The sequence below is a fragment of the Gouania willdenowi genome, chromosome 1 (genome assembly GCF_900634775.1).
Source record: "Gouania willdenowi chromosome 1, fGouWil2.1, whole genome shotgun sequence".
Classification (NCBI taxonomy): domain Eukaryota; kingdom Metazoa; phylum Chordata; class Actinopteri; order Blenniiformes; family Gobiesocidae; genus Gouania; species Gouania willdenowi.
The window spans coordinates 34,136,662-34,147,182 of NC_041044.1; the positions used below are offsets into that span (position 1 = coordinate 34,136,662).

Genomic DNA, 10,521 nt, shown 5'->3' on the forward strand with positions numbered 1-10,521 from the left:
TGATAATTTGCAAGAACTACAATACAAAGATTATTGGTAAAACATTGGAAAAGGGGTTTGATGGACAAATTATGAAATTCAACTCAACTTATTTGTTAAATGCAAAAAAACCCAACAACGCTCAAGTATATATTCATAGTTCATGAAAATAAGTTTCTGTGAAGATGTACAGCATAAACCATGTGTAAATTACTGTGTGGAAGCCTGGGGAAACACATTTTCACTACAATCATTATCTATATTGCAAAAAACGAGCAGTCAGAATAATCTATAATACTTGTAGCAGTGATGGTACAAATCCACTATTCCTAAAAAATTCAAAAATAAAAAGTTATCCAACTTTGGGGTTGTAATCCCATGTGGGGTCGCCTAGAAATAAAATGGGGTTGCCATTGTATTCATATTAAATTCATTTTTGTTGTTTGTAACAGTGTTAGTAATTTCTAATATGATTAATATTATGAACACATTTAAGGAAAAGCACATTGGGATGAACAAGTGAGACACTAAGACAAATTCATTTTACAAATTTACTTTGACTTTACAAAACACAAATAGAAATAAAATACCCACATTTATGAGACACGGTCATTTACTTTAGTTTCTATTACAAATACTACAAGGTAATATAACACAACAACAATTCCCGTCACTGATTCCCTGGGTATTTAAATATTTCCACTGTGATGACAAATAAGTGCTGAGTAGCCATCACTGCAACTGCACAACACATTTGCCTGCGTTTAAAAAGTAATAAAGTACCTAATATTATTATCCAACATCCTGGCAGTAACATCAAACTGTTTTTGTCCCACAGAATGGAATCAGACTCAAAAAGTAGATCCAATGCTCTTTGGTTAAGTTTACAGTTTAGATCTGATTTTGGTGTCTTGGTGCTCTGCAGCGTGTAAACCACGTTGCACCATGATTGATTTTTAAGGACATTTGTAACTTTGAAAACCTCATATGTTGGAATGAGCACCTGTCCAAACTGGTCAGAACTAGAGTAATAACTAATATCTGCACCAAAGCACGTGTAGATCTCAAAACAGGAAACATTGCCGTTTAATTCAAACATCGTCTTGTTTGACGTTGCCAGAACGAAAGAACCGAAACGCATGTTTGCGTCGATGCTTTTCAGCTGAAAGTCTTTCCGTGTCCGGAGATAAGCAGTTCTACACATTGTCCCTTTGTGAGTCCACTGACTGAGATGGAGAATCCGGACAGCATTCGTCAGGTAGTAGTAAAAATAGTGAAACTTAAATCCGTCTGTGTTGTATTGATTTTTTCCCACCATTACGGCTTCGTCAAAGTTCTCCCGTATTTGTGTCACTTTAATGTACAGGTACACTGCTATGGTGTGGTCCTTGATCAGGTATTTGTGTTTGGGTTGGTTTGCCTTCTTTCCTGCTAAATACCAGTTAAAACTAAAGTTTCTATTAAAATGCCACTCGTGCACTCCAATCAGGTGGATTATAGAAGCCGCTCTGATTGGACATCCAGCATACATGTCATCAATGGAGTCCACAGCCATGTCCAGAGGTAAAGGTTCAGTTATTATCTACATTAAAACAAACAGAATGCACTTGATTTTTAAAAAAACTCTTTAAAAAAATGAATAAATAAAACTGTATTGTCTAACCCTCCTATTATCCATGGGGTCAATTTGACCCTATTCAATGATTATCATTCAAAAACTAATAATTGACCTTATTTGGATTTATTTCAATTTTTTTTTGCTTCATATTTCATGACTTTTCCTGATTTGATGGTTACAATCGATTAAGCTTAGGTGTGTGTGTGTGTGTGTGTGTGCGTGCGTGCGTGCGTGCGTGCGTGCGTGCGTGCGTGCGTGCGTGCGTGCGTGCGTGCGTGCGTGCGTGTGTGTGTGGTGTGAGTGGAAGGGGGGCAATATTCTCACAAGAACTTTCCCACACCATGAGCATGAATATCAAAATTTTGGAACAGCTCTTTCACAGTGAAAGTGACGTAGAAGTGAATGTGTCCGAGGCAGGGGACATTATTGTGAATAACCCCAAATAGGTTACAAAAATAGATGTTTATGAGAAGAAAGGGGGTCACGAAATAGTTCATTCTGTGAGAGTCATGAATGTGCACCCCAAATTAGAAAAGATTTGTGTGACAGATTTTCAAGATACACTAATTCTAAAACTGAAATTTTGTCCTGATGGTGGCGTTACAGGAAAAGGTCATATCATCACCACCACCAATAGGGTTCATACTCTGGTGGTAATTAATGTTGTCAGTAAATTTGAGAAGATTTTGATGAAAACTATATTCAAGAAAAATTAATTGAAAAAAGTTTGTCCTGATGGTGGCGCTAGAGAACAATAAACAAAGTGTGTGACACAAAAAGATGGTCAACAATTTTCTTAAAATAATTTTTCAGATTGACCCCAAAGGTGAAAGGTGTACCGTATTTTTCGGACTATAAGGCGCACTTAAAATCCTTTCATTTTCTCAAAAATCGACAGTGCGCCTTATGTCTGAAATTAATATGTCAAAATGTTTTAGTACAACTTTAGTAAACTATGAAGCTGCACCTCTTGATGGATTTTTGGCGCTTCAGGGTTACCGTAGTCAGACGCCTCGTGGAGTGATATGTACCTGTACTGAACTGAAAAAGTGAGTGTAACGTTCTATATTTTATGTGTTAAACTTATGACTATTTTGTTTCGCTTAATAATAATAATAATAATAATAATAATATGAATATGAAAATAGACCGGGTCAGACCCATTCATTGATAGTCCAAAAAATACGGTAAGTAATATTTGTGGATAATAGGAAGGTTAAAAAAAAAAGAGATAATGATACCCTCTCAGCAGGTCTCAGAGGCCGCCAGAGAATCAGAAATGGGTCGAGATACATGATGACAAACACTACAAGCAACACACAAAAACTGGCCCAGTTTCGCAGAGATTTGTTATCACGCACGCATTGTTTGTGAGTCTCCATATCTGTCAATCAACAAGCATTAGATTACACACATAAATATACACTTATGTTCATTTTTCAAGCACATGATTATAATAAATATACTCACCAGTATCTGAAGTGAAATAAAATTATCAGCAAAAATCCAAGACGGCAATATTTCGATGCAGACTGATCCTTTCACCGTTGATGCACTGATTATTTCAACAAGTTTTCATTCAATATCATTAACCTTTGCGTGAACATAATCCGCTTTTCCTTCCCTTTCTTTTGGTAAGTCTTTGTAACAGTGACATGAGGTTTCATTGGGTGAAATGAGAGTTGTGAAACATTAGGAGTGCTGATACAGGACTTTCCCCTACAGCTACACAACAGTTGGTTACACTCCTGCTCAAAAGAAACAACAGGAAAGTAAAACAAAAATTACTGAAAGAATTGTTGCCTATTTTATTTTTTTTCATATAAATGTTTGTAATGTTACATTTATGGTGTTTTATTGACATCGTACATGTTAAGGTTATTTCAGGCACGCTGTGGCCAGAAGGAGGTTGTACAAGTGGAGAAACCTGAAAACCCTGATAGGCAGCCCTGATCTGACAACACAGTGCTCCGACTGCAAAGGGTAAAGAAAGTAAGAAAGGTGGCTAAGGTTTGACGAAGGCAGAAGAATTAAAAAAAAAAAAACCAGGCTTCAACTTGTTCTCACAATGTGGTGAGTTTATAGACACATAACTAAAGTATTACATTTTCCTTACTGAAAACACATTATTATTTCCCACTAGTTTCTTTGTTTCATTTACAGCTAACGAATGGTACAGTCTGTAGTTAAAAATATTCTTTATTCATTTGTAGTGTAGTAATTCTTGAAATCATTTTGTTTCCATTGTGGAATTGTAAAGGCATACTTTGGTAACTTCAGACATGGGCGGGCGGACAGGCAGCCCGGGGGCCATATGCCACTCCCAAAACCAGGGGTGTCAAATTAATTTTAGTACAGGGGCCGAATAAGTTATTTCAACATTATTGTGCCATAGTTTGCACTTCTATACATTAGATACTAAATATGTAAGAAACTGACAATATCCAAGCAATAGGTGACAGATATCAGTCCCACCAGGGTCTTCACTTTAAATTTCCTAGATTTTGTGGCCAATTCCAATGTATTTATTTAAAGGAAATATTATCTCATAATTTGAGGAAGAATTTAGAGGTTTTTACAACAGTTTAACATTGAAAATTACTGCAATCGTGGGACAAAAGCACCGGGAAAACAGTGGACTCCTGCAAATATTGTTAAGTTTAATTTACACAAGTTTTCTGTCATTTTTACTTTCTCTTATGAGCCAAACTGGATGCTCCAAAGGGCCGGATTTGGCCCTTGGGCCATGAGTTTGACACTTGTGCCCAAAACTCACAAAACAATTACAAAAAGACACACAAAAATAGCAGAACAATATACAAAGATACACAGAATACTCCAAGAAACAAATTAAAAACACAAACGATGGGATGACAAAACACAAGACGAGTCGACTACAAAACTATCTGAAAAATATACAAAAAAAAATGCCTGACTCCAAAAACACATAAAACAACAAAAATACAGACAACTCTTGTTCTTTCCTGCTGTGTTAATAACCAGATGGGTCATTATTTTAAATACTGACATGATTATTGACGATGCAGCCCTTTGATCAGACAGTCACATTTCTGTGGTTGTGTGATCAACGTTGCCTATGTCTGCTTTATTTTGACTTTTCTCTTTCTGCTCACACGGCAACAGAAACCAACACTTTTACAAACCAAACGTGAGCTCATGATAGATAAACTATACTGTCAGAGTAATAGCTGCATAAGATACAAAAGTAGCCAAAGCATCAAAGCTACTATACTTCATATGCAGTAGTCCACACTGTTGGGAATGTCTTTGGGTACATGGTCTATCTTTTGTGTTTCCAGAAGCACAATGAACAGTGCAGGGAAGCCGTTCCATCAGAGGAAAAGCTGTGGATGTGTCGTTGCTTCTTGTGTTCTAGTGGTGGGACTTCTAATATGTTCTGCTACATTTATCGGACTCAGCTTTAAAGGCAGAGCTGGAGAGGTATGTAATAGTATTAAATGAACATTTGATCCGAAACCATGACATAGCAGTACAATTCATTCTAATGCTAAATGTTTTGTTAAATTCCCATATTTCAGTGGTTCCCAGACTTTTCACAGTCCTGTACACATTCAGACATTGAACCTGAAGCCATGTACCCTCTACTCCTGCACACTAAAATAACATAATAATGTAATGTCATACTACATAATGTAGCCCTACAGTGAATTTCACCTATCATGTTGAGGAATAATATATAATAATACTAGCTGGAATATTTGCATTTCCTGAAGAAAATGCAATTGAGGATGGATTTGCTTGCCCGCATTGTACTGCATTAGCTCATCATTGTCATTAGCATTATCTAGTATCAGCATTAACTTAGCAATAGCAGTAACCGAGCATCGACATTAACATTAGCATAACAACAGCATTAGCCGAGCATTAACATTAACCTAGCATTAAAATTTACCTAGTATTAGCTTTAACATAACAATATTATTAGCCTAGCAATAGTAATAACCTTGCATTAAAAGCAATAAAATTAGCCTAGCATTAGCATTAGCCTAACATTAACATTGACCTAGCATTGACTTTAGAATTACCTAGCATTAACCTAACATCATCCTAGTAATAATAATAACCTAGCATTAGCATTCGCCTAGCATTACCATAAGCCTAGTAATAGCATTAACATTAACTGCTCTATTTTTATTCGAATTTCCAATGTTGTCATTGTTTTTAATTTTCCTTCATGTACCCCCTATGACAATTTAGGTACCCCTGGGGGTACCTGTACCCCACTTTGGGAACCTCATTTTTCAAACATATGCTGCCATCGATTGTTTTCTAATCCAGTGTTTTTTCAACCTTTTTTGAGCCAAGCTACATCTTTCCATGAAATGTGAAAAAATGAAACTTTGTAGCTTATATTAACAATACGCAGTCATTCTTATCACAGGGTCTTGAATAGGAATTAAATTTCATTTATTGATTATTTAATGAACATAAATCAGACATGCTGTAAACGAAGCAGAGTTAGCCAAAAGAGACTGTTTCATTTAAATAAAATAAGAAAAAAATACTTTTATCATCTTTCACACTTTCATACATGATACACGTTGTGGGAGGGAGACAAGTATGTTTTAAAAAACTACAATTGAATTTTATTCTGTTAAATGTTGTTTTGTTTTATATATTTTTATACATATCTTTTCTTTTTTTACCTTATATGGTAAAAATGATTTTTAGAACAATTTGGTGAAATTGAGTATTTTCCCACGACACAGTGGTTCAAAACCCCTGTTCTAATCAGCTGTTTTTTCTCCTCTTTTTAGAGTTCTGCAAATATCACCAGGTCAGATGATGACTGCCCATCTGAGGCCTTTGTCGTGACCGACACGGTCATGATGCAGAAATGGGAAACCAGCGTTGCAAACTTCAGTCAAGTGTGGAAACATTCAGAGCAAAACATCAAAGAGCCTGCACATCAATACTTGAATAAACGGCACTCGCTTGCTTTAAATGTCTATACCAGTGCAGTGCAGTCCAACCAGCAAGACTTGACGACTGAGAGAAAAACAGCTCAATGGAGGGAACCATTTTCTCTTTACTCCTCTTTGAGCGAAGCCATTCAGATCCTCCGACACAGTCAGGTGACGTGTCATACCACAAACTACAAAACAGACACGATTACACCCCTTAACCTTAACATCACCAACCAACAAGTGCGATTCAGCACATTTATTTTAGGTTTAAACGAGTCAAACTTGACTTCAAATGTAACTTGTTTTGAGGTGTACTCATGTTTTAGTGCTGACGTTACACAATACTCAACAATCAAACTGAAAAAGCAGGTGCTCATTCCTCCATATGAGCTTTTTAAAGTCACTGATATCAGGGTAAGAACACATGATTGTGAAAGAAGTTACACGTTGAGAAGCAATATGAACTGCGTCTACGACAAAGAGAGAAGCATGTTACATCCCATAGATTTTGAATTAGAGTTTGGGCTCATTTTTGTAATTATTTGTCTCATCATTGTGACTTTAATACTACCTTTTGTTGTTGTGAAGATTTGCCAAAGTAAAACAGTCGACAATGGAGTGGCACTTTACTAGTTTTACCAAAGCAACTTTTAGTTTTAATAAAACTGTTATTTACAGTAATTACTTTTAAAACATGTACATCATGTTTGTCTTCTACAAATTCCCTGAAGGATTGAATGGGTGTAAATGTTTTTTTTTTACATTTTCATCCATATGTGTGTACAATATATTGTGTTATTATCAAGATGTCACACAAAAGTTTATATTCCTATTGAGTTGCAAAGGTCATAACCAGATTAAGTATGTATCAAATAAAAGCCTGGTTGTTTTTCCAACTGCAATATTTTTTTATTTTTTGTCCTTTTTTTCTTTCCCAAAAATATCGTATCGTATTGTGAACTCAGTATATCGTCCCACCCCTAGTTTATGCCAATCTTTATGCCGTCCCAATGTAAAGTGGATCCGCACAGACTCTCTGTCCTCTACAGGTTTAGGTGTGCAAAAAAAACCAAAATAAAATAATGAATTAATTTCACCATTCAGTGAAACATGATTCTTAAACACACACCTAAATTATATCAACTGTGTAAATGTATAGATTCATAAAATGTGTCCTTTTGTAGTCCTGCATTACTGATGTGACAGAATTGACCAGATCTAACTTGGTTGACTGCCTCTTTCTATGACGACATTGGCCTGAAAAAATATAGATTTATCTTGTGTGTGTTACAGATACCTTGATTTGCAGTTTTAAGTTGTATATATATGCATTAACACCAGGTGGCGCCACATAGCTGCCATCTTGGTAGCTCTTTTCTGCACACAAATAACTGTTAATAATAAACTGAATATGTAGACAACATCTACCTGGAGGTAGGGCTGCACGATTATGGCCAAACTAATAATCATGATCATTTTTCATTAATATTGTACTCACAATTCTAATCAATTATTTATCATGTTAGGGGAAAAAAAAAGTCTGTTTTTATTACACTACATTTAAACTAACAATGTGTGTACAGCTTACAATGCAATATAAAGCTTTAAAAAAGAATTATATTAACAACATTAAAAAAAAATACCCAAGAATTTAAAATGTATTAAAGGCTAACTGAATAAATACACTACTACAGAGTGCGGAGCCCCTATTTTTAATGTAAAGATTGTCGAAGATCAGGTTAATTTAATCGTGGCAACCAAAATCGTGATTACAATTAAAATTGAATTAACTGTGCATCCCTACCTGGATATGCCCATAATAATTACTGATTATTATAAAACCACAAAAGAGATTTGATTTGATTTGATGTTTTACTTCTAAGTCAAACTCAATACTGTGACTTTTTGGTATTTCATTTTGTGACTAAGTATTCTCTCTCCATTACCAAGTAGAATTTAGCTGATATACCGTAGTCTATGCATCCCCTTCATCAGCCATTACAATGCTGTGCTACTACATGACCAAAGGCAACACGTGTTCACTATCAGATATTATTATTTGTATTAGTAAAAACCTATTCAGAGATACTGAACAACTTCAGTAATAAAAACGCTGTTTGTCTTCATATTTCAGTTACTTAAACCACCCTTTCTTATTAGAGGTGTAACGATTCATTTTAGCAACGATTCCATTTTAATCATGATTCGCTGTTGCTGAATATTAAAGGACAATATTGGTTTTTAATTTAGAGCGATTTGATCCAAAATGATTCAGTGATTCGAAATCGATTCAGTAACTTTTTATCCAGAATATTAATTCAACCAGTGTGACTGTGAAATAAATACCTGGATGCTGGACAATACAGGTGAGCATTCCTAGATTCCTTATGTTTAAACAACATTTAATGGCAAATGTATTCTGTACCTTCGCTTCCTCAAATATAAACACATTTTAAATAAAGTGCAGCATAAAGACAAGAAGAACGAGGGAAAAAAGCTGAAAAAAAAAATGAAATAAATTAAAATATCTGATTTCCTGGTTATTCTGTATTGGTAAGATTTATTGACCTAATCAATTACGTGAATACAAAGATAGAGACTCCTAGGGAGTGGGGAGTATCAGTCATCATCTATCAGAGAAAAGTGCTTCTGTCTACACTGCTCTCCTTGTAAATTCCAAATTGAACATTTTGAAAGCAAAACATTTAGCCACTAAATCAGTTTTTGTTCAGTGCTTTTCATGACAATGCTGCTATTAGGAAACCTCCTGACATGTGATGCATCAGCAGAGAAAACATGATGCTACCACGTCCATCATCGCAACATAACACAAAGTCATAGGTTCGACATGTGGTTTGTCCAGATATATAATGTCGCACAACTTTGGACAAGGACAAGGACTCAGTGTTTGGGTGCAGAACTATGTCACTGTTTCCACTGAGCTGACAAAGTGATGAATGATAAATAAAGTCTTGTTGGTCATTTATTATTGTGTTTTGCCACAGATATAAGAAATATTTCCCCACTAATCAAGTTTATATCTTGAGCTCAGCTCTAAAATCTAAAATGTATTGACGATTGGCAGCCTTCAGCACTGTCCATGATAGATCATGTAAGATTCTAATTTTCTGAGATTTAGAAATTTATTAAACGTCCCATGTCATACTATTCTTCACCCATCTCCATTTGTTCTAAGAACCCCAAAAACATCATATTTGAGGTTTATTTTCACAAACTCGCCGGTGAATAACCTCAAACTCATTAGTGCAGAAAGATATCAAAGAACAGCATGTGAGAATATGTCACATCCAATATTAGGTCTCCATGGAAACATGTTTTTTATTGCCCATTCTTCCTGTATAGGTTGGAAAGGGTTTCCTCATGGAGTCAGGTAAAGGCCCTCATCTTGTTTTGACAATCAGACGCGCTTCCACTAGGTGAAGTAATAATCAGACAGTGGTGAAGGTTAGTGACGTCTGCCGTGGTGAAGAAACTACAAATTTACAAAAACTACTAAAAGTACGCTTAGAACACTTTCCCTGGTGCTTCTAGCCACCAGTATAATCTCAAATATCACAAGGTTTGAATGTAAATCAAAGGAAAAGAGGCTACCAGGCTATGAGGAACAAAAGTGAAACTAAAAGAACATCACATTGAGAATGGTTACTCACACTCACCTTCCACTCAGAAATCAACATTAATCCAAAATAAGTAGGACATTAAAATATTGTTACATTTATGCAAGTATAGGCCTACATAACTTTGTATGCATACACATTTACAACCGCACAAAGCATCCCTAGGTGATGAAATATATTGAATAAAATATAATGTGGCTAAAAATGTCTCTGATCCCTTTTTTTGAAAAACAGTGCTCTGTTTTATGTGGGTTATAATCTGATAATATGGCTGCATATCATAAAATATGGGTTTTAGATCATTTAAAGTTGTTTAGGGCATATAATTGCATTGATT

General features: G+C 35.4%; 2 protein-coding genes across 2 annotated transcripts; one reads left to right on the top strand and one right to left on the bottom strand.

Moving 5' to 3' along the window:
• Positions 1-201: 201 nt before the first annotated feature.
• On the bottom strand, positions 202-3,241 carry LOC114469167 (ecto-ADP-ribosyltransferase 4-like). Its single transcript, XM_028456394.1, has 3 exons — positions 3,068-3,241; positions 2,839-2,981; positions 202-1,561 (listed from the first exon to the last, which is right to left on the bottom strand). The coding sequence occupies exons 2-3, from the start codon at positions 2,977-2,979 to the stop codon at positions 650-652; spliced, it is 1,053 nt and encodes a 350-aa protein (XP_028312195.1). The 5' UTR covers positions 2,980-2,981; positions 3,068-3,241; the 3' UTR covers positions 202-649.
• A 69-nt stretch (positions 3,242-3,310) lies between these two features.
• Positions 3,311-7,271, top strand: LOC114469174 (ecto-ADP-ribosyltransferase 4-like). The gene is made up of 3 exons (XM_028456406.1): positions 3,311-3,670; positions 4,918-5,059; positions 6,397-7,271. Exons 2-3 carry the CDS (start codon positions 4,925-4,927, stop codon positions 7,177-7,179), a joined length of 918 nt encoding a protein of 305 aa, XP_028312207.1. The 5' UTR covers positions 3,311-3,670; positions 4,918-4,924; the 3' UTR covers positions 7,180-7,271.
• The last annotated feature ends 3,250 nt before the right edge of the window (positions 7,272-10,521 follow it).

Coding starts and splice junctions, on each gene's coding strand:
- LOC114469167 (XM_028456394.1), bottom strand. CDS start 2,979: ATGGAGACTCACAAACAATGCGTGCGTGATAACAAATCTCTGCGAAAC. Junction 1,562..2,838: donor CTCTGAGACCTGCTGAGAGG/GTATCATTATCT, acceptor GTTTTAATGTAG/ATAATAACTGAACCTTTACC.
- LOC114469174 (XM_028456406.1), top strand. CDS start 4,925: ATGAACAGTGCAGGGAAGCCGTTCCATCAGAGGAAAAGCTGTGGATGT. Junction 5,060..6,396: donor TTAAAGGCAGAGCTGGAGAG/GTATGTAATAGT, acceptor TCCTCTTTTTAG/AGTTCTGCAAATATCACCAG.